The sequence below is a fragment of the Notolepis coatsorum genome (assembly GCF_963971535.1).
Source record: "Notolepis coatsorum genome assembly, chromosome: 5".
Lineage (NCBI taxonomy): Eukaryota > Metazoa > Chordata > Actinopteri > Aulopiformes > Paralepididae > Notolepis > Notolepis coatsorum.
In genome coordinates, this window is record NC_140169.1 from 24,757,441 (window position 1) to 24,782,183 (window position 24,743).

The 24,743-nt window shown below is 42.7% G+C and overlaps 2 protein-coding genes across 2 annotated transcripts in view; both read left to right on the forward strand.

Annotated features, from left to right (window-relative positions):
• Nucleotides 1–354, forward strand: part of trpm2 (transient receptor potential cation channel, subfamily M, member 2) — a gene marked incomplete at both ends in the record, with an annotated part of 128,178 nt that extends 127,824 nt beyond the window's left edge. The window contains one exon of the mRNA XM_084314042.1: nt 229–354. Within this exon, the coding sequence (XP_084170168.1) occupies nt 229–354 (126 nt within the window). The remainder of the gene's footprint in view (nt 1–228) is intronic.
• A 7,444-nt stretch (nt 355–7,798) lies between these two features.
• Nucleotides 7,799–24,743, forward strand: part of map3k13 (mitogen-activated protein kinase kinase kinase 13) — a 132,528-nt gene continuing 115,583 nt past the window's right edge. Inside the window, exon 1 of the mRNA XM_084314962.1 lies at nt 7,799–7,875. The gene's annotated coding sequence lies outside the window, so the exon portion shown is untranslated. The remainder of the gene's footprint in view (nt 7,876–24,743) is intronic.

The following is a 24,743-nucleotide window of genomic DNA, read 5'->3' on the forward strand; positions in this document are numbered from 1 at the left end:
CTAAAGTTTCAACACTGTTTTACGAACATTGTTACTTAGCTGCCAGAGTTGTACCCTTCTTGCTGACCTGTTGGATAAAAGCGTCAGCTAAATTACTAAATTACCCCCCCATGTCAGGCTTTACAGCCCCTACCACCGCCACCACAAATAACCTAAAGATACCTGTGTGGGTAATATTGTAACATGCTAATGTTTAGTTGAATGTGATTATGTTGTGACTCTCCTCAGGCTGCCAGCAGCTGTGGCTCCAGCGAGGTGGTGGCGTGGCAGGAGGTGAGCGGTAAGACCCGGCAGTGTCCACACCAGAGAGACGCTCTAAGACGGGTCGCTGTGCTGCACAGCAGGAAGTTCTGATCTTCTGACTGCTGTACTTTTAGTTTTTTGGTCATTTTGATAGACAAATATGCACCCACAGCATCCCTCGTACTCCCCTTATCAGTTCCCACCACCTCTATACACACCAAGAGAAAGAAGAAGTCATGATTAAAAAAAAAAAAAAAAAAAGACTGCTGTACTTTTAAATACCGCTCTCCACCCTCAGGTTGATTATGCCTTTTAAATGTGGCTTTTTTTTCTTTTTAAATCAAAGACCAAAGTAGATAAACTGTTGCAATTATTGAGGAGCTTTGTAAATAATACACAAAAGCCATAATGTATGCTGCTGCAAATTACTTGTGTTACAGAATGTAACAATAAGTGGATGTGTGTTAGACTACACTTTGAGCTGTGCACTTTAGTGTTACATACACTATGGATATGTATTCATGTGTACACACTGTGAATCGTTTTTCTGCTCGTCAAGGTGTTATATATATAGACTATTATTTCATGTATATCAATCGAGTTATTATGTACTGTAGGTAACCAATCATCCTTAGCATTAAATATTTATTAAATACACGGTAACAACTGTTGTCTGTTTGATTGAAAACTTTATTAACAGATTGCAGAATGGGTACAGTACAGCTCTACAATTGTTAAGGGGTTCATAAGGGGCGTCCATTTGGTATGGCAAGGTATGGCACTCGCCATACCTTGGCAAATAAAAATGTAAAAAAAAAGGAAATTTTTTTTTTTTTTTTTTACAATTTTTTATGTTGATTTAGAATTCGAATGTCAACATTATGAACGAAGCTTCGAACTATTTGGTACAGCCCTAGCATCATAGGCGGCGCGTATATAAGGCTAGGGGGGGCTATGCCTACCCAGAATATTATGCTCGGAATCTTGAAATGTATATAATATATGCGCAGGCTGCTGGCTATTGTGTGTGTCTTGTGCTGCAGCCGGCTGGCCGAGGTGTCAACGACGAAGGTGTCAATCGGTGGCAGCGTTTAACATTCCAGGTACAGGCAGTAACCAATCACGCATAGGCTCAGGTTAAATAATGTAATTTAGAAGCTGCACCGGGCTGGCCCTGGACATAACTACCGATCACCTGAGGCTGTATGTTGTTTTATCTTGGCAAACAAGGGCTTGCTCTAAGAGGACATGATGAGAGTCAGAGTTCATCAAATCGTGGAAACTTTTTAGAGCTACTGTATGTACATTGTTTTCAAAGCATGATGAGATCTAAAACGGTCTTTCTCACCAAGACGAAACGTCGCATTTATCTGAATTAAGGTAAGACAATGGTTAATATATTATTGGATGCCTTCATTTGAACACTTAATTTGCACTATATATAAATGAGTGGGGCTCGCTGTAGTATAGCCTAGTAGTGTGTGTGTGTATATGAAATCAGAACCTGGACAGTTTGCGTGCAACCAAAAATAAAAGGTCAAATTTTTAGGGCTGCGCGCGGGGGGGGGGCGTTCCCTTATAGCCTTCCCACCGCCAAAGCCCACGCGCTGCCTATGCCTAGCATGTTTTGATATTGTCAATTATCTCACTTTTACTAGGTGACTTTTGCTGTGACTAACTGAAATATGCCCAAAAAAAAGGAAAATGGACATAGGGACGTTTTTTTTATCAAAGGGCAGCAGAGACAAGTGATACAGGGACACAGGTAAGGTCTGGCTTAGTGATTATAATAGTGCAGTTCAGCATTCAGTAACCCATACTTTTTGTGAATGTGTTTTTGATACTACATTCTGTTGAACACACACCTCAAAACCGTACCTAAGGAAAATTGGCTCAATTGCAAGAAAAGTAATAGACAGTTATGATATTACATTCTGCATAATTCGTATGCAAAATATTGTGGTTCCCTGCTTTAGTCTGTTGACACATTTCTATACTAAAAATGCTTGTGTAGTCCTGTGTCATACCTAAATGTCATATAACTGAATTGTATAGAAACAACTCACCAAAAGTGACTATTGCACAACTGATTTGACCAAAAAAAATCCACCACGGGGGGAAACCCCCCCTTCACCCCCCCCCCCCTCGCCATACCTTGCCTTTTAGTGAAATGGCGCCACTGGGTTCATTCGAAACTGGCCCCTGTAAATGTCCTAACCCAACCCCCTCCAATGTACAGTAATTTACCTAGTATGGTTTTGTCAAAATTCCAATGTACAGTTTTGCTTGTTTGTACAGTGTTCCCCCCCCCCAACCCCCTCCAATGTACAGTAAATTACCTAGTATGGTTGTCAATATTCCAATGTACAGTTTTGCTTGTACAGTTGTACAGTGTTTCCCCACCCAACCTCCTCCAATGTACAGTTTTTACATCAAATGTATATACTCCCTTTTCTGGACTCTTTTTGTATCACAAACAGTACTGTATTTGCAAATCTGGTATGTCATAAATGTATAGATGTAGCAGTACTGTCTATCTGTATGTCATGTATGTCATATATGTCCTGATGAATTGAAAATGGGGGATCCTGAATTCCTGATGTAAACAACACGAAAGTCTTTCTCTGGTCTGCATCCATAACAATTGTGTGTATTGAGCTGTACTGTATTGTACCCATTCTGCAATCTGTTAATAAAGTTTTCAATCAATCAATCAATCAATCAATGCAGACCAGAGAAAGACTTTCGTCTTGTTTACATCAGGGTCCCCCATTTTCAATTAATCATAACATGACATACACACATACACGACATACAGATAGACAGTACTGCTACATCTATACGACATACCAGATTTACACATACAGTACTGTTTGTGATACAAAAATAGTCTAGAAAAGAGAGTATATATATATGTGTGTATTTGTGTGTGTGTGTGTGTGTTGTCGGAGTCTAGGAGGCTACTACATGTACATGTCACGTACAGGTACAGTGTTCTCCAACCTAACAAGGCCACTGGCCATGACAACATCCCCTCCAAATTCCTCAGAGACTCAGCAGCCGCCATCACCCCAGTCATCACACACATAATAAACCTCTCCATAAAACAGGGACACGTCCCCAAGGACTTCAAAATTGCGAGAGTGACCCCTCTGCACAAAAAAGGCAGTAAATTAGACCCAGGCAACTACCGCCCTGTTTCTATCCTTACCTCCATCTCGAAAGTCATGGAAAAAATTTTATACGAACAGGTCGAAAAATACCTTGCGGAAAAAAATCTAATCTACGAATTCCAATCTGGCTTCAGAACATCCCACTCCACTGACACATGCCTTCTCTATTTAAACGACCACATCAAACAAGAGGTGGACGCGGGCAAATACTGCGGCATGGTCATGCTGGACCTACAAAAGACCTTCGACACTGTCAATCACACCATTCTGATTGACAAGCTAAAAGCAATTGGTTTTGATAGTCTATCAGTGAGCTGGATGCAATCCTACCTGGAGGGGAGAGAGCAGATGGTGGAGGTAAACGGTACCCTATCCCCCCCCCCTCACAGTAAACTGTGGTGTTCCACAAGGAAGCATACTAGGTCCGCTACTGTTCCTAATTTATGCAAATGACATGTCGTCAGCTTGTGACTGCAACTTGTTCCTGTTTGCGGACGACTCAGCCCTGCTGGTCTCTGACAAGAACAAGTTACAGGTTGAAAAAACCCTCAGCTCAGAACTAGGCAAAATCTGCATATGGCTCGCTGATAACAAACTATCATTACACATGGGCAAAACAGAGTCCATTCTCTTCGGTTCAAATAACAAACTCAGCAAGACCGACGGCTTCTCAGTTACAGTGGGTGACAATATTGTCACAAGGAAAGAAGATATTACCTACCTGGGTTCCATCCTAGAGGCAAATCTTTCCTGTGACAAAATGGCATCCAATGTAATAAAAAAAAGTCAACCAACGAACTCGATTCTTGTACCGGATCTCCTCACTGGTAAACAAGAATACCCTGAAGACTCTAGCAGGAGCACTCATTCAAGGGTACTACGACTATGCTTGCACCTCATGGTACCAAAGCACCTCAAAGGCGCTAAAAACAAAATTACAAACATCTCAAAACAAACTGGTCAGACTACTGCTTGACCTTACTCCTAGAACCCACCTCACCCCTGCCCACTTTGACAACCTAGGATGGCTTAGAGTAGACGACAGAGTACAGCAACTTGCAATGGGCCTGGTCTACAAGATACACTACACGACCAAGGTACCCATGTACATGACAAAATACTTCCCAAAGGTCAGTGAATACCACGATCACAACACCAGAGGGAGCTCCACAAATCATGTTAAACCCAGATTCGGCTCAAACAAGGGACTAAACACGTTTCGCAATTATGCCACATCAATGTGGAACGCCCTACCCAAAGCTGTAAAGGAATGTGAATCACTACCACTTTCAAAAACACTCTCAAAAAACACCTAAGGGAGACTGCAACTCGAAACTGGCCCCTGTAAATGTCCGAACACAACCCCCTCCAATGTACAGTAAATGTTGTCAATAATCCAATGTACAGTGTTGTTTGTACAGTTGTACAGTGTCCCCCACCCACCCCTCCTACCCAACCCCCCCCCCCCCCACTCCTACCCAACCCCCCCCCCCCCCCACTCCTAACCAACCCCCCCCCCAACCACCTCCAATGTACAGTCCCCCCCCCACCCCCACCTACCCAATCCAATGTACAGTTTCCACGCCTAATGTATATACTCTTTTCTTTCTGGACTCTTTTTGTATCACAAACAGTACTGTAATTGCAAATCTGGTATGTCATAAATGTATAGATGGAGCAGTACTGTCTATCTGTATGTCATGTCCGCAAGGACGACTTCAAGCTGGAAATGGTAACAACAGATGAGGTACTCAATAAACTGAGCGCCCTCCAACCTAACAAGGCCACTGGCCATGACAACATCCCCTCCAAATTCCTCAGAGACTCAGCAGCCGCCATCACACCAATCATCACACACATAATAAACCTCTCCATAAAACAGGGACACGTCCCCAAGGACTTCAAAATTGCGAGGGTGACCCCTCTGCACAAAAAGGGCAGCAAATTAGACCCAGGCAACTACCGCCCTGTTTCTATTCTCACCTCCATCTCGAAAGTCATGGAAAAAATAGTCTACGAACAGGTCGAAAAGTACCTAGCGGAAAAAAATCTAATCTACGAATTCCAATCTGGCTTCAGAACATCCCACTCCACTGACACATGCCTTCTCTATTTGAATGACCACATCAAACAAGAGGTGGACGCAGGCAAATACTGCGGCATGGTCATGCTGGACCTACAAAAGGCCTTTGACACGGTCAATCACTCCATTCTGATTGACAAGCTAAAAGCAATTGGTTTTGATAGTCTATCAGTGAGCTGGATGCAATCCTACCTTGAGGGGAGGGAACAGATGGTGGAGGTAAACGGTACCCTATCCCCCCCCCTCACAGTGAGCTGTGGTGTTCCACAAGGAAGCATACTAGGACCGCTACTGTTCCTAATTTATGCAAATGACATGTCGTCAGCTTGTGACTGCAACTTGTTCCTGTTTGCGGACGACTCAGCCCTGCTGGTCTCTGACAAGAACAAGTTACAGGTTGAAAAAACCCTCAGCTCGGAACTAGGCAGAATCTGCATATGGCTCGCTGATAACAAACTATCATTACACATGGGCAAAACAGAGTCCATTCTCTTCGGTTCAAATAACAAACTCAGCAAGACCGACGGCTTCTCAGTTACAGTGGGTGACAATATTGTCACAAGGAAAGATGAAATTACCTACCTGGGTTCCATCCTAGAGGCTAATCTCTCCTGTGACAAAATGGCATCCAATGTAATAAAAAAAGTCAACCAACGAACTCGATTCTTGTACCGGATCTCCTCTCTGGTAAACAAGAACACCCTGAAGACTCTGGCAGGAGCACTCATTCAGGGGTACTACGACTATGCTTGCACCTCATGGTACCAAAGCACCTCAAAGGCGCTAAAAACAAAATTACAAACATCTCAAAACAAACTGGTCAGACTACTGCTTGACCTTACTCCTAGAACCCACCTCACCCCTGCCCACTTTGACAACCTAGGATGGCTTAGAGTAGACGACAGAGTACAACAACTTGCAATGGGCCTGGTCTACAAGATACACTACACGACCAAGGTACCCATGTACATGTCAAAATACTTCCCAAAGGTCAGTGAATACCACGATCACAACACCAGAGGGAGCTCCACAAATCATGTTAAACCCAGATTCGGCTCAAATAAGGGACTAAACACGTTTCGCAATTATGCCACATCAATGTGGAACGCCCTACCCAAAGCTGTAAAGGAATGTGGATCACTACCCACTTTCAAAACCTCTCTCAAGGGACACCTACGGGAGACTGCAATTCAACACTGGCCCCTGTAAATATCCTAACCCAACCCCCTCCAATGTACAGTCATTTACCTAGTATGGTTTTGTCAATAGTTCAATGTACAATTGTGTTTGTTTGTACAGTGTCTCCCCCCCCCCCCCCCTCAATGTACAGTGTTACTTGTTTATACAGTGTGCCCCCCGCCCCCCCCCCCCCCCCAACCACCTCCAATGTAAATTACCCAGTATGGTTGTCAATATCCCAATGTACCCAACCCCCCCCACCCAACCTCCTCCAATGTACAGTTTCTACGTCAAATGTATATACTCCCTTTTCTTGACTCCTTCTGTATCACAAACAGTACTGTATTTGCAAATCTGGTATGTCATAAATGTATAGATGTAGCAGTACTGACTATCTGTATGTCATGTATGTCATATATGTCTATATGAATTGAAAATGGGGGACCCTGATGGAAACAAGACAAACGTCTTTCTCAGGTCTGCATCCCCTTAACAATTGTATGTATTGAGCCGTACTGTATTGTACCCATTCTGCAATCTGTTAAATAAAGTTTTCATTCATTCATTCATGTATGTCATATATGTTACGATGAATTGAAAATGGGGGACCCTGATGTAAACAAGACGAAAGTCTTTCTCTGGTCTGCATCCCCTTAACAATTGTATGTATTGAGCTGTACTGTACTGTATACCCATTCTGCAATCTGTTAATAAAGTTTTCATTCATTCATTCATTCATTCATTCATTCTGAATTCACAGCCGATACTGTCCATTCCACGCTTCAAAACAACTGAGCCAAGCTTCAGAGGGCGCTCATTGGTTTAAGCAAAGGTGGCCAGACCGTGCGGTATCGGTTTGACGCCCTCCTACATTTATCTTGTTTATTATTATTATCCTGCAATAATTCAAAATAGTTCGCTTTTAAGAAGTGGAATGTTTCAACTACCCACAGCGTGAAAGGTGTTCTGATTCTAGGCGTTCATTGGCATTATTATTAGATATGTCATGTGTGTATCCACAAAAGTGGTAGATCTATTTTTTGTCTGTCTGCACGCGCAGAGGCTACAGGTGTGCGGTGCACGGGCCGGAAGTGACGTTGACGCCTACCAGACTTGGATTAAACCATACAGTAAATACAGTAAATAGACGGACAGAGCGAAGAACAGTCGGATAGCTCCAACAGTGCGCCCCGAACGGTATTAATCTTTATTATTACTATGTGGTTGTTTTGTAACATGCAGCATGACAATAAGATAAAAACATCTTATTTTCTTCGCATATTTTGATGAGCAACATTTTGGTTTGGGCTGTGGGATGCTGAGACGGGCTGTCAGTGGAGGTACAGACAGTCTAGTAGTAATAATGTGTATTAGCGTTAGGCAATGCAACGTTAGAGCGGTTTATGATCTGTTGATCATATAATTCACATTATGAAATCTAGCGCATATGCAGGCAATTGTTTATGGAACTACAAATATATATATATATATATATTTTTTACGATAGTCGACCTGTTAGCTCGTTCAAATCGGAGACGCCGGGTCCTTCCACGCATAAGAGTTTCAAATACGAGATATTTTTCGCCGTCATTATTGTAACCAATCGGAGAATAATACTATGGCATAATAAAGCTTTTGTTATATCTACGATATAGGCCTAAAAGCCCCTTGCTGTGCCTGCTATGGACACCGTCCAGAGTGGGAGGACAATTATACCCTGCTGCAAATGAAGCTGTTGCAAGTCAAATTGGTGGGTTGTACAGAAGTGTTGTTTTTGAATGGCCAAATTGGCCATGGGTATTCAAGAATATATTTCAGCATATGCTTATCGTAAATGGAGGAATAGCTGCTTATTATGTGTGGTGCGTTCAAAACATAGAACATGTCTTTATCTAATCCCATTCAATGTATTTCCCCATTGCTATATGTCTTATTGAGGATGTTTTCCTTCCCAAACTCAGGTTTAGGCTTGGCTAGTATGTAAACCTTCCTATGGTCTCAAAACACCACCCTTGCTGACTGTATAATAAATAGCCATACTTTTCAACCAGACATCATTGTACTCTTGTAATGGATCAGGGAGGATCAATCAGGCTTAAAGGACTACCTTTGTCGAAGACATGGTGCTGAAATATCCTACGTGATACTTCTTCATGAGACGGCTGCTTTTCATCCCCTGGTTTCACTCTGCGGTCTGACAGACAGCCAGTTATGGGATGCGTTGCCTGTGTGACGTACTCTGGATGCTGTGTGGTGTCATGAGAGCTTGCATTGTATGCCTCTCTCCATTGTGCCTAGTGTGACATTTCCAGTAAGTGTGTGTCCACGTGTGTCAGTAATGGCCCGTTGCTCCTGCTTGTCCGTCATCATCTGAACTGGCTGCAGGGTGCAGTTACAGGTCACACACCAATCAGCCAAATGTAGTCCCACTCAAACAGGTATTCTGTTATACTGGTACAAAGACACACCAGCCGTGCACTAAATGTGAGGCACAAAACATGTGTGTGTGGGGGCATAGGCTTAAGGTGCTCCCATAGTCGAGCAGACTGTACACAGAGCAGACCCCGCGGAGGTCCGCGCGGACTCTTTGAGCCTTCATAGTCGAGCGGACCTCCGCGGAGTCTGCTCTGTGTACAGTCTGCTGGACTATGGGAGCGCCTTAAAGGCTGCACATTTGGTAAAAAATAGTCATGGAGTTTGAAATATATTTGGTGTAGTAGTTGAATTTGTTCCATACTGTACAGCACTAGGGATGGGATGGTATGTTTATCTCACAGTATAATAATACAAGATAAGATTATCTATTATTAATCCCCTTGGGGAAATTCAGGTGTCAAAGCAGCATGGGGGGGGGGGGAAGATACAGTCCAGTATCTATATACACTATAGATACAATATCAAATATAAATACAAATACAATATAAAAAGTACAAAAAACAAGATAGTCCAGTGAGTGCAGGTGGATATGAGTCGAGTTCTCACGTTCCGAGTTCTGACAATGATAGTTCTCCTGACCGCAGAGCCGGCCGTCTGAGCCCTTGGTTGTAGAGCCTGATGGCTGCCGGTATAAATGACCGGCCCAGGCGGTTTCCGGTTTGTGGTGTGTCAGGGGGGACACCCCCCAAGCCCAAACAGTAGTTTCGGCTAGTCTTTTTCTGAATGTTACATAAAAGAGAGAGATGATAGCGAAGAGACACCTGGGCAGCTGCCTATAGCTTTCATTGATTGATTGAAAGTTTTATTAACAGATTGCAGAATGGGTACAATACAGTACAGCTCAATACACACAATTGTTAAGGGGATGCAGACCAGAGAAAGACTTTCGTCTTGTTTACATCAGGGTCCCCCATTTTCAATTCATAGTGACATATATTACATACATGACATACAGGTAGACAGTACTGTTGCATCTAGACATTTATGACATACCAGATCTACAAATATACAGAAATAATGATACAAAAATATATATATATATTAACACTTTGATCGCCATGGTTAAATTCATAATTTACCATCCCTCGCCATCTCTATTTGTCTATGGAGAAGTTCCCCTTCTTTGCAGGGCTATAACTTTTTAAATTGTATTGCTAAATTGACATTATTATGGCCCATTCAATGTCCTATATCTATTGTTCAGGGTGTAGCAACGTTATACTTTTTCATTCACATATTCATACTAAAATATGGTCTAAAGTATAAGTATGTTTTTATCGTTTTCTGCAGCTTTCTCCAGAACTTGATTTATAGCCCCAAATGCATTATATTGATGATCAAATACAGTTTGGTAGCGATCTGTGCCAGATAAAAAATTTCAACTGGAGGTACTTCTAGAAGTTACTACGTATCATCTGATGTTGACCGGATGGGCGGGGGTCGTTTATAATTCCGTGGGCAACGTTATATCATTCATCTAGTGTGGGTCATATGATCATCAGAGCAGTTTATATGGAACACGTTAGAAAATAACGCTGAAACTCACCGCGGCTTCCTCGCGCCGTTGGGGGATGAGCGTGGAACAGAATTTTTTCTATTATGGGATGGAGAAATACCGGATCCATTTCCAGGTTGTATAATAGTATATACGTCCAAATCATGTTGTTTATTGAGTTAGGGTGAGCGATCGATTATCCAGTGTGTCAAGATGGAGGCCCGGGAGCTATAGCGAGTGGTCGGACCGAATTTGGATGAGCACCAGTTTCCTGTTTCCGGTTTGCTGTTTGGGCGATCTGGCGATCGGCCACCAGATGGCGCTCTTGAACCGTTAGATAGTTGAGTGGAGCTCAGCAGTATATCTCAGGTCCCCGGAGGATAAATATGATTTCGATCACAGATTTTTGAAATATTGATATCAAAGACGAGTTACGGCGTCTTCGGCAGAATGAGCATGGCGGGGAAAGACGAGTTCCAGCGTTTTCGGCGATTAAAGTGTTAATATATATATATATTTTTTATTATTATATTCGACTAAGAGGTTGGCCAGTCGACTACGGCTCCTTTTGACCGATTAGTCGACTAATCGATTAATAGGGGTCAGCCAAGTGGTGCTGTTGCAGGAAAACTCCAAGAGAGAGAGATCCATAGACCTATTTTGCCTTTTTTAGGGTGAGGCAGGGGGTCTGTGCAGGGAGATAGCAGGTCAACAATAGATCTTTAGGGGGAGATAGCAGGTCAACAGTAGATCTTTAGGGGGAGATAGCAGGTCAACAGTAGATCTTTAGGGGGAGATAGCAGGTCAACCGTAGATATTTAGGGGGAAATAGCAGGTCAACAGTAGATCTTTAGGGGGAGATAGCAGGTCAACAGTAGATCTTTAGGGGGAGATAGCAGGTTAACGGTAGATGATCTTTACGGGGAGATAGCAGGTCAACACAGTAGATCTTTAGGGGGAGATAGCAGGGCCCTGTTTCTCGTACCTGGTTCAACTAAGTCGATCAAGATGTCATTATCCAGATTCAGTTAACCCGATGTTTGAAGCCGGGATTTTCCTGTTCCTCGAAGGTGGATTCAGTCTCGTTAACTCGATTCAGACTTGAGACCCAGGCTAAGTGCGCGCGGCCGCTTCAGGTGAAAAGCCAGCACGTATCGATGGCAGAGATCCTGATTCTCTAACGGCATTGATTGATTAATTGATTTAAAACTTTATTGACAGATTGCAATACGGCTCAATCGCCTCGCCGACAAGTTAAATGCGTTATCTATAGGCTAATTTCAAGTCTCTCATTACCTCAATCAATCAGATTATATTACTTTAAACTTGCCTGCTCGATTGAATAATCAAATGAGATCTTGCTAGCGAAAATAATTAGTAAAACTGTTATACAGAATAACGATACGGCTCCCTTACCCATTGATTGATGTATGGTCGATATTTTATTATCTTCTCTGTGGTGTAACGGGTTCTTCTTTTGACTTTCACGCAGACGACCGGGGTTCGAGACCCAGTCGTCTCCTTCTTTTTGCAATATAGGAATAATTCAATTTGGTGCACGTTGAGAGCTATATAAAGAATGACATCCTCAATGCATGTAGATTTATAATATTTTAACTTAAAACCAGGCTACTTTGGCGTATAATCATTAATATTATATTCAAAAAAATTATATTGGAAACACGGGGTTTCGAACAACGGTCGCTGGGTTGGCAGGCTTGAGCACTACCGCTGCGCCACTGTGCCAGATGGGATAAATTCATTGTTTATACATTAATGAACGAGAGACCCGTGTTTAGAATATTCTTTATTTTGAATGAAGTTTTATTTCTTTATCCTCATTCATTAATGTGACGTCAACGGCTCATTCAATTTCTCAAATCCGTCAAACAGCGCATCTCATCAGACATCTTAATCCCAGTTACAATTAAAATAACCACGTCATAATGTGTACATCGCACCGAGCGAGCGCCACGGTATATATAACGTGCATTATTTAGGACAAAGTGAATTTAGTATCAGCATTTTGGGTCTATTTTACATTTCAAAAGCCCCCTCTGGAAGAATGGAGCACAAAAACGTAATTCAGAATGGTATAATGCAGATCGTAGACTGTGGGAATAATTTCAGGAAACGGGCTGTCACTTTTTTGCGGGGGCGTGGCGATGGTTCAGGCTAACTTGAACTTAAACTCTGCTTTCGACCAGGCTCAAACTTTTGGATCTGTTGTCATGGTGATTTGGAAAATCCAAGTACGGGGAATCGGAAAGTCCGGCTTAAGTCAGAATTACCCGAAAGTTATCCGGCTAACTCAGTTATCCAGGTACGAGGAACGGGGCCCAGGTCAACAGTAGATATTTAGGGGGAGATAGCAGGTCAACAGTAGATCTTTAGGGGGAGATAGCAGGTCAACAGTAGATCTTTAGGGGGAGATAGCAGGTCAACAGTAGATCTTTAGGGGAAGATAGCAGGTCAACAGTAGATATTTAGGGGGAGATAGCAGGTCAACAATAGATCTTTAGGGGGAGATAGCAGGTCAACAGTAGATCTTTAGCGGGAGATAGAAGATCAACAGTAGATCTTTAGGGGGAGATAGCAGGTCAACAATAGATCTTTAGGGGGAGATAGCAGGTCAACAGTAGATCTTTAGCGGGAGATAGAAGATCAACAGTAGATCTTTAGGGGGAGATAGCAGGTCAACAGTAGATCTTTAGGGGGAGATAGCAGGTCAACAGTAGATCTTTAGCGGGAGATAGAAGATCAACAGTAGATCTTTAGGGGGAGATAGCAGGTCAACAATAGATCTTTAGGGGGAGATAGCAGGTCAACAGTAGATCTTTAGCGGGAGATAGAAGATCAACAGTAGATCTTTAGGGGGAGATAGCAGGTCAACAGTAGATCTTTAGGGGGAGATAGCAGATGAACAGTAGATCTTTATGGGGAGAGAGCAGGTCAACAGTAGATCTTTAGGGGGAGATAGCAGGTAAACAGTAGATCTTTAGGGGGAGATAGCAGGTCAACAGTAGATGATCTTTAGGGGGAGATAGCAGGTCAACAGTAGATCTTTAGGGGGAGATAGCAGGTCAACAGTAGATCTTTAGGGGGAGATAGCAGGTCAACAGTAGATCTTTAGGGGGAGATAGCAGGTCAACAGTAGATCTTTAGGGGGAGATAGCAGGTCAACGGTAGATCTTTAGGGGGAGATAGAAGGTCAAGTGGAAGTGGTTTATCATCTGAAGGCTGGGAACCTGAGCTCAGCACTGTTGTGTTTTTCTTGTCATAAATATGTAATAAACTATTCAAATGTTGAACGTTTAGAGTGTATAAATGCTTAGAACATCATGACGGAAGTGTATGATGGCCATTCCCATGTTCAATTATGTTGTAGCAATTTTTGGGTTGATACCATTTTTGTTACACAGATTTGGTGAAAAATCAAAAAAATATTGACCACTTGAGAAGTGATAAAACACTGTCAAAATTCCCTCCAAAATACCACTTTAAGACACCAAGACATTGAGGAACAACATAGAAAAATGGATGCTGTGCTTTTTATATAAAAAAAACTTTGAGATATGGAGATTTCTGTAAGAATATTGCATTTCTCACCAATTGGATGGCAAGCACTTCTGTTCTGTAAATTTCTCAGAAACCCCCCTTATGGTCAACAAACCTAGGACAGCCGTATATTCTCTGAATGACAGAGGCCTCTAGTTTGTGGTTGTAAAGTTTCATGAGGCTGTGATTATCCAAAAGGTCACAAAACGTCATTGTATACAGTGAGTGAAAAAATGGTCTCACTACAATGAAATGGCTACTTGGGGGACTAACATCATCACACATGAATTGATTGATTGATTGATTGAAAATTTTATTAACAGATTGCAGAATGGGTATAATACAGTACAGCTCAATACACACAATTGTTAAGGGGATGCAGACCAGAGAAAGACTTTCGTCTTGTTTACATCAGGGTCCCCCATTTTCAATTCATCATAACATATATGACATACATGACATACAGATAGACAATACTGCTACATCTATACATTTATGACATACCAGATTTACAAATACAGTAAAGTGGGTAGTGATTTACATTCCTTTATAGCTGTGGGTAGGGCGTTCCGTATAGAATAGAATAGAATAGAATAGAATAGAAATACTTTTATTATCCCGTGGGAAATTTGACACTGCAAATCGCTCAACATTTAAACATTTAGACAGGACAGGTCACAAATTAGAATAATAACACAATCAAATCAAGTTGCCTAGGATAAGAGTAGAGTAAAATAGAATAAAATGAAATGAAATGAAATAAAATATACAGAAATAAATACAGTAAACAATTTGGTCAATATAATTATAATTTAAATCTAACTAAATGAAATATATATTCCAGTATTCACAGTGTCACAAGGTGCAGTATGCTTCAGGTAGTGTATTGTCCTCCTTGGGTTCCTATAAGTCCTAGATCAATGTCTGGCAGCCGTCGCTGCCCCCTGTTGTGGAGCCTGGAGGCCGCTAGTCGCGGCCTGATGTGGCATAATTGCTAAACGTGTTTAGTCCCTTGTTTGAGATTAATCTGGGTTTAACATGATTTGTGGAGCTCCCTCTGGTGTTGTGGTCGTGGTATTCACTGACCTTTGGGAAGTATTTTGACATGTACATGGGTACCTTAGTCGTGTAGTGTATCTTGTAGACCAGGCCCATTGCAAGTTGCTGTACTCTGTCGTCTACTCTAAGCCATCCTAGGTTGTCAAAGTGGGCAGGGGTGAGGTGGGTTCTAGGAGTAAGGTCAAGCAGTAGTCTGACCAGTTTGTTTTGAGATGTTTGTAATTTAGTTTTTAGCGCCTTAGTTTGAGGTGCTTTGGTACCATGAGGTGCAAGCATAGTCGTAGTACCCTTGAATGAGTGCTCCTGCCAGAGTATTCAGGGTATTCTTGTTTACCAAAGAGGATACAATACAAGTGGACTCATTGGATTCACAAGAGTCTCAGCTTCCCAGTCATCCCCAATTTCAATTTCATTAATTTAAGTTAAACTGGACTTTGAAGAAGTCTTTATTCATTGCACACATTGCAACATACACATGCGATGGGCGACACATACAGTAGTACACATTCATTTAAAAAAGGTTTTGGATAAAATGTCCTCTCTGTGCTTGACCCATCCCGTCATCCATCCCCCCGAGGGCAGCCGGGAGCAGACATGTGTTGTGGCGTGGGGCCGTGCCCGGGCACCAATCCAAGTGCTCCTGTCCGTCTTCATCAGAGACGCAATCTGTTCTGCATGTTTTTCCATTGGGTTTAGGGGCCTATCTATTTTCCTGGAGGGGAAACCCTTGTGAGCACGGGGAGAACATGCAAACTCCACACAAAAAGGCCCGGGAGATACCCCACCTGGCAACCTGGCAACCCGGCAACCTGGTCCCCAAGCGGGAATGGAACCTAGGACAGCCCAAAGAAAATGTATTATTATTATTCTGCTTGTCATATAAAGTATACAAAATGATATAAGAGCTAAATATTAAGCAGCTGGTGGCCATATAAACTGACTCAGATTGGGAAAGAATATTATTATACTGTAGGCTGATTTCATTGTATTTTAATGAGGAAATGTAATAATCTCAAGGCCCCCCTGAAAAGTAATTACTGTGCCTAAGGTCCATTAAAACCATTTCACCCAACAGCAGTAGTACTGGTATATAGGCTGCTACAAATGTACGAGGGGTGAATTGGATGAATATTTTCTATAAGTTGCAATGAGTACAGAATAGAATAGAAATCCTTTAATAATCCCGAGGGAAATTCGGCACTACAGATCGCTCACATTGAACAATAAACATTTAGGTAGTCAATAGGACTAAAATAAGAATAAGAATATAATAATATAAAAAATAAGAACAAAATAGAATAAAGAATAAAATACAGGTACTGGCACAATCATACAGTACAGATCAACAACTCAATAAAACTACTGTAGGAGTAAAGGAGGACTCAGTCATAGGAATTCTAAGAATTTGTAGTATTCTCAACAAATATGGCGCAATGCCACAGCTCATTGGCCACGGTTGTCATTTAATGTCATAATCACTTGCTTGCTAGTTGACTACAATCACCTGTTGTGCCAACCGAGATGTCCGCAGTGAAATGATATTGAATTGACCTGTCTCAAACCCCGCCCTCTTTTCTTGATCCTCCAATCACAACTGTCGCTTACCTCGGACAAACCAAGTTTGTCCGAGGTAAGCGACAGTTGTGATTGGAGGATCAAGAAAAGGGGCAGGGTTTGAGACAGGTCTATTGAATTGAAAGAAGGTTCAGGATAACAGTTTCATCCCTACAGTACATGTTTCAGAAATGACCTCTCTTCTCAGGGGCAGGGGGCACACAACATGAATGACAAAACAAAACAAAACATACCTTTAAAGTCTTTTATTCTATGTGACGGTGGACAGTGAGGAAAAACACGAGATGGAAAAGGATTGTATGACGCCATCATAGCACGAGATAGGAGCATTCAAACCAATGCAAAGTGTTTAATTGGATCTGTGCTTGGAGACTCAAATTCAATACATAGGTTATTATTATCTGTGGTGCTGGTGGCAGTCGAGATACACAGTTTGGCTACATGCAGGCAAGATGAACAATGTGGTACTTACTATATCGTTTTGGGAAATCTATTTGTGGCGGGCCTATTGTGTTGAGTAATCGCTATGCGAAACACAGTAACGTCACTCAAATTTAACGAGAACTAACTGTTTGCATTTGTTGTTTTTAAATTAGCTTCTAATGGCCATTTAACCCTTTCACTACCACACTACAAAGGGTTAACACCTTCACTATCACACTACAGAAGGTTAACCCTTTCACTACCACACTACAAAGGGTTAATGTTTTCACTACCACACTACAGGAGGTTAACCCTTTCACTACCACATTACAGAAGGTTATCCCTTTCACTACCACACTACAGAAGGTTAACTCTTTCATTACCACACCATAACCTTCTACACTACACTGTGGTAGTGAAAGAGTTAACTAGCCCACTGAATATACATACATACTGTAACTACGTATGTTGGCATCACATCGCGTGCAAAGCAGCTCAGTGGAAAAAGCTAAACAACAGACAAACCTTGAACTGACGTTGTTGTGCGTGTGAGCATGAATGCTTGGCTCCCTCTTTTCTATCTCCCCCTCTCTCTCTTTTCTCTCTTCTCTCTCTCTTTCTCTCATATAAATGCCCACCGCTTCAACCTCTCTCTCTTGTTCTTCTTTCTCTTATATGAATGGCCCCCGCTTCTCTCTCTCTCTCTCTCTCTCTCTCTCTCTCTCTCTCTCTCTCTCTCTCTCTCTCTCTCTCTCTCTCTCTCTCTCTCTCTCTCTCTCTCTCTCTCTCTCACCCCCCCACACACACACACACATACACAGTGCCCTCCAGGGCCTCTCTTTCCTTGCTCTCCCACTGAGTGACATTTCTGTAATGACACTGTCTGAGCTCCACAGGGTCCCGCCTCTCTCCTCCCCATCCATCCTCCCTCTCCCGCCACGCTCCACTTCCAGGCCCCTGCTTGTCACCCAGGGAGCCTGGCCCGGCCCGGCACGCCTCACATCTATATTAGGCTCCTAAATGCCAGTGATGACGACTCAGCAGTTCTGTTGGCTTTCTTTTGCCTGGTGTCACTCTGTCCCCCTGCCGACAAACTCTGGCTGCTGCTGGTCAGGGTTGGGATTCCGTTGAGAACTGGGTTAAGCCTGTGGCTCTTTTACACTTACTTGGACAGGCGGGGGTTGTTGTCTGTGAGGGGGGTCAGCTCTAGACTAATTAGACTGACACACTATAATACAGTATATTAGCTGGTTGTTGCTGAGCCATCCTGGTTTGAATTGCTCCTTTTTTAATCTTAAATGTTCTACTGAATACAGTTTTCTACACCAAACAAAGCGAGGGTGAGCGCCGTGATTCCTCTCACGGTCTTGAGTCAAATAAATCACACATTCTTCCTCTAAGGCTAAGTGATGTGCTGGTGTATTCATGGGTTAATGCATGTTTTTGTTTTTGTTTCGTGTGTGTGTGCATGTGTATGTATGTGTGCGGCTGTAAATGCACTACTCTCTTGTGATTGGTCTGCGCAACAAGCTTCTATAATTAACCCAGCCTGCAGCGACTCATGGGAGCACATTAACAGTAAACACAGTTAAACACACACGAGTGGAGGAGCAAGAACTTGAGCTTGGGCACAAGCCACCCTGGCTCTGTGTGTCTGTGTGTGTGTGTCTGTGTGTGTGTGTGTGTGTCTGTAAGTGTATTACTATACAGCACTTGTGAGTACCAGTTTCATTTTGGCTTGCCCTCACTAGGCCATCTTAGGGCCAGGTATTAGGTTTAGAGTTAGGGGTCAAGCCATACGGTCAGCGTGAGGGCTAAGGGTAGGGTAAGGGGCTGCTAGAGCATGAATGTAATCAGTGGAAGGTCCTCACAAGGTTAGTAATAAGAGAATGTGTGTGTGTGTTTACTCGGGTGACAGTATTATTCAGCAGTTCTTTCCCCCGTAATGACACATATCACAATAATATCTGCTGAAATATGGAAAATCACATGATAATAATCACTTAGCTAATTCAGTTGCTGTTCATCATATTCGACTGCAGCAGGGTAATGGGAGGTGGTATCAAAATGAAACTGACATGTTCAATTAGATTAGATTTAAAATGTATTGTCATCATACAGCACAAGTACAGTACAATGGAAATAGATTTGGTATCCAACCAGAGTGCAAATGTAACAGTAAAGTGCAGTAGTAATATGTACAAGTGATTAAACTGGGTATACCATAAATTAGTACTACTGAGTGTAGTGCTAATCACATGTATGTACAGAGTTGTAATACCAATATGTACAGTGATACAGGTATAAAGACACTATGGTAATGGTATGGCTACAAGTCGTACTGGCCAGCAGTGTAACTAGAAAGGAGGAGGTGGGTTGTGTTCAGATAAGAACTTCCCAATATGCGTGTGTGTGTGTGTGTGTGTGTGTGTGTGTGTGTGTGTGTGTGTGTGTGTGTGTGTGTGTGTGTGTGTGTGTGTGTGTGTCTGTGTGTGTGTCTGTGTGTGTGTGTGTGTGTGTGTGTGTGTGTGTGTGTGTGTGTGTGTGTGTGTGTGTGTGTGTGTCATGACTCATGACCTCTGTAGACTCCTCAGTTACATCGCTGAAGTCTTCATTGGAATGGAGAAGACAGGAGAGAGCCTTCGTAACATCTCTTGTTATCTAAGACGGCTGTTCTGTATTGTAGCCCAGCATGCAATCCCATAAATCATGTCCGAGATTACCAGAATATGGCTGAGAATAGGGCTGCAACTAACGATTATTTTGTTATCGATTAATCTGTCTATTATTTTATCGATGAGTCGATTAACACTTTGATTGCCTAAGGTTAAATTCATGATATACCATCCGTTGCCAGCTCTATTTAACATGGAGAAGTTCCCCTTCTTTGCAGGGCTATAACCTTTTAAATTATATTGCTAGATTGCCATTATTAGGGCCCATTCAAGGTCCTATATGTATTGTTCATGGTGTAGCAACGTTAAACCTTTTCATTCACATATTCATACTAAAATATGATCTAAAGTATAAGTATGTTTTCATCTCTTTCTGCAGCTTCCTCCAGAACGTGATTTATAGCCCCAAATGCATTATATTGATGATGAAATACAGTTTGGTAGGAATCTGTGCGAGATCAAAAATTTCAATTGGACGTACTTCTAGAAGTTTCTACGTATCATCTGATGATGACTGGATGGGCGGGGGATCGTTTATAATTCCGTGGGCAACGTTATACCATTCATCTAATGTGGGTCAAATGTTCATCATAGCAGTTAGTGTCGAACACGGTAATATTACACGCTAAAACTCACCCCAGTCTCCGCGGGCCGTTGGGCGATCAGCGTGGGGTAGACAGTTTTCCATTATGGGATGTCGAAATACCCGGTCCATTTCCAGGTTGTATAATAGTATATACGTCCAAATCGCTCAAATTGTTTTTTCGAGTTATTTGCAGCGATCGATGTTCACTGTGTGAAGACTGAGTCTCTCTAACATTAGCGAGTGCCCGGACGCCTGTAGCTGTTCCGCAACCGTTCCTACTTCCGGGGTAGGCCTGATTGGCCCCGACAGGCACGTGACCCGCCGCGGCCACGCCCCGCGGCAGCCCCAGGAGCAAGCGCGCTACTGCTGGAGTTCGCTTCGCCTTTCACATCGCTGCCGTTGGCGAAAGCAGGATGAGAGGCGAGAGCGTAGATTTCGCTGTGTATCATTTAATCATTTAACATTTGAAAGGCATACATTGTTGTCATACAGAAGTACAGAATACTTTTATCCAAAATGCTTCTTACTGTTACACTGTTAGAGACTGTGCAGTGCACGGCTTTAGTCTCACTCGAGTGAGGAAGACCGCTGGTTCTCCAACATACAGCGGTGTGCTCTTCAGAATGTACCGGGAGAAATGTTTACTGTACCCCGCAGACATAAGCGTCTCACAGGGCTGAGCTGTGCATGGCTTTAGTCTCACTCGAGTGAGGAAGACCGCTGGTTCTCCAACATACAGCGGTGTGCTCTTCAGAATGTACCGGGAGAAACGTTTACTGTACCCCGCAGACATAAGCGTCTCACAGGGCTGAGCTGTGCACGGCTTTAGTCTCACTCGAGTGAGGAAGACCGCTGGTTCTCCAACATACAGCGGTGTGCTCTTCAGAATGTACCGGGAGAAACGTTTACTGTACCCCGCAGACATAAGCGTCTCACAGGGCTGAGCTGTGCACAGCTTTAGTCTCACTCGAGTGAGGAAGACCGCTGGTTCTCCAACATACAGCGGTGTGCTCTTCAGAATGTACCGGGAGAAACGTTTACTGTACCCCGCAGACATAAGCGTCTCACAGGGCTGAGCTGTGCACGGCTTTAGTCTCACTCGAGTGAGGAAGACCGCTGGTTCTCCAACATACAGCGGTGTGCTCTTCAGAATGTACGGGGGAAAAAACGTTTACTGTACCGCGCAGACATAATAAGCATATAAGCAGTGCTTACTAACGTTATTAGTTACGTTATTTCTGACCGAATTAGTCATTCATTTGTCTGCTTTCGCCAACGGCAGCGATGTGAAAGGCGAAGCGAACTCCAGCAGTAGAGCGCTTGCTCCTGGGGCTGCCGCGGGGCGTGGCCGCAGCGGGTCACGTGCCTGTCAGGGCCAATCAGGCCTACCCCGGAAGTAGGAACGGTTGCGGAACAGCTACAGGCTGCCCGGACCACATATGGAGTGAGTCCTGCCGGGTTAAAGGTGGACATCCGTTTTTTCGATCTGCCGATCGGCCACCAGATGGCGGTCTTGAACCGCTAGAGGATTGAGAGGAGATCAGAACTGTGTGTGAAGGCTGCAGAGGGGAAATATGATTCCGATCACAGATTTTTGAAATATTGATATCAAAGACGAGTTCCGGCGTCCTCTGCAACTTGAGCATGGCGGGGAATGACGAGTTCCGGCGTTTTCGGCAGTTAAAGTGTTAATCTAACCGATTAATTTACCAGAAAAATCAACAACAATTGATTCAATTTGGAAAAATATTTCAAAATGTTTTACTAGTATCCTTAGGTCACATGGGTAGTTGCCTCTTTGACACCACCTACTGAATACCCAGAGTAGGAGATGATCCATGAAGTTTATTTATGTCTATAAATGCTGTGTACATGAGTTATTATGAGTTATTATGCCTACTGTACATGAGTAGGGTGAGTAACCTACATGCCATTACTGCTTTTTAAGTTTTTATCTATTGATTCATTATATCTACTTTATTATCTTGAAATAATATAACACCCGCCCATTACTATGACATTGTTTATCATTACATACAATGTGTCTATGGCTGTAGCTAAATGCTGAAAAACAGGGAACAAAATTTACGTTTTAGCTTTAGATAAAAAAAAAAAAACTACCAGCCAGAGAGATGCTTTACCGGCCAAAAATTATAAATAGCTTTTTAGTATATCTCCATGAATTATTATATGTATTGTGTGTTATCTCTCCACTCCACGCTATGGTAGTGCTTGTGCCAGCACAGGAGATACGATTACAATACATGTTTTTTTATATATTGGCTATATACATATTTAAATCAATATCTTCCTTTTGATTAAAATAGGCTCAGGAATTAGGATTGTTAAAGCTAATTAGCCTAATCCATGTAAAAAAGAGTAGCCTATAGTACATTTATACACACACACAAACAACATAATACATTTTTTTTTTTTTTTTTTATAATAAATTTCTTTTTATTGTATTATTATAGATCCTACGGAGGGCGGCATTGCATAGTCTATTGGTGAAAAACATGTTGTTTACAGTGGTGGCTGTTCATGTAAACATGTAATTAAACAAAGCACATAAACAAGCTACTGCGTCAAAGTTACTACTTATGATAAACAATAGCCCTTGCACACCGCAGTCACGTAAGGGGCTAGATAAACAAAGGCATTCGTTTTGTGGCATTAACGTTATATAGTTAGTGTTACACGTTCAATAACATCAGCATATTATTTACCCAAACATAGCAAGTAGCAAGCATTACTCGTCCTTCTGTTGCTCATAGTACCCATTCTGCAGTCTGTTAATAAAGTTTTCAATCAGACACATGTATAGAAAGGCTTTGTTTTATTATAACATTCGTTGCAGTAAAATCATTATGCCTTGTTTGGTCATCCTCATCTACGTTCTCGGCGGGGAGCTAACGTATTAGCTACGGTAAGTCTGTTGTGCTTCTCGCAAGCAGATCAATGGCGGCATTGCCGGAAGTAAAAAACTAATAAACGCTTGCCGATTGGTGGTAACAGCAGAGGCGGGTGCAAGCGGTGTGACGTAATTGGCAGAATCGCCTGTCAATCAAAATTGTTCTATTGCATTGGTTGAGAGCTCTGGTTGAGACAATAGTATCCAGCTACAGCCCGGCAGACCATACTGGTTGAGCCGAGCGCCGCGGGGGACGCGCCTCTTCACATCGCATCAACCCCGCGCGCCTCCTTTATTTTTTTTTCACCGAACGTTCAAACCCATTCATTAAAGTCCGAATGTCAGCGTAACGAACGAACGTTCGAACGTTCGGGCTCAGCCTTCACACACACACACACACACACACACACACACACACACACACACACACACACACACACACACACACACACACACACACACACACACACACACACACACACACACACACACACACACACACACACACACACACACACACACACACACAGAGCTTATAGCAGACTTAATGGTTTAAAGGAAAACTCCAACATTTTGGGAAAATAGCTTATTTGCCATCTACCCTGGAGTTAGACAAGAAGATACATACCCTTTTTCTTCTCTGTGCATGCAGTAGGAGTAGGAAGACGTTGGGAACTAGGCTAATGGACGAACCTACTTCCAGTGACTGACGCTAAGCTAGGCTAACGGTGCACGTCTTCCTACTCCTACTGCATGCACAGAGAAGAAAAAAGGTATGTATCTTCTTGTCTAACTCCAGGGTAGATGGCAAATAAGCTAATTTTCCAAAATGTTGGAGTTTTCATTTAAAAAAAAATTGCTAATGAAGTGAAATATTTATTATCATCAACTATCCAGTTAGTTTTTAACGCTACTTCAAATCATTGAACATACAGAGAGAGATGGAGAGAGAGACGGACTCAGCCCCCCCCTCCCCCTTTCCTCACTATTGGAACTGCGCAAACAAAACTGATTTATCCTATGCTTAGTTAGTGTTAGCCTTAGCAGCTAACATTAGTTAAGGTTTTTACCGTGATGTGGGCATACAGGAATGGCGAGGATTTAAAGCATGTTAGACACATTGGACCCCATGAAAAATGCAGAGTTTTCATTGCACGTAGACTCGCAAGAGGAGTTGTCACAGGGATGTAGAACGCAGGGCTGAAGAGCTATCATAGCTTCTAAAATTGAAGGTGGGAGTATCGGGGCTCAGCCCCTCCCTTACAGCTGGAGTTGACGTAAAACATGGAAGAAATGCGAGCGAAACGTGCACTGTCGAGTCCTGGCTCTAGGCAGAATCACGAATAG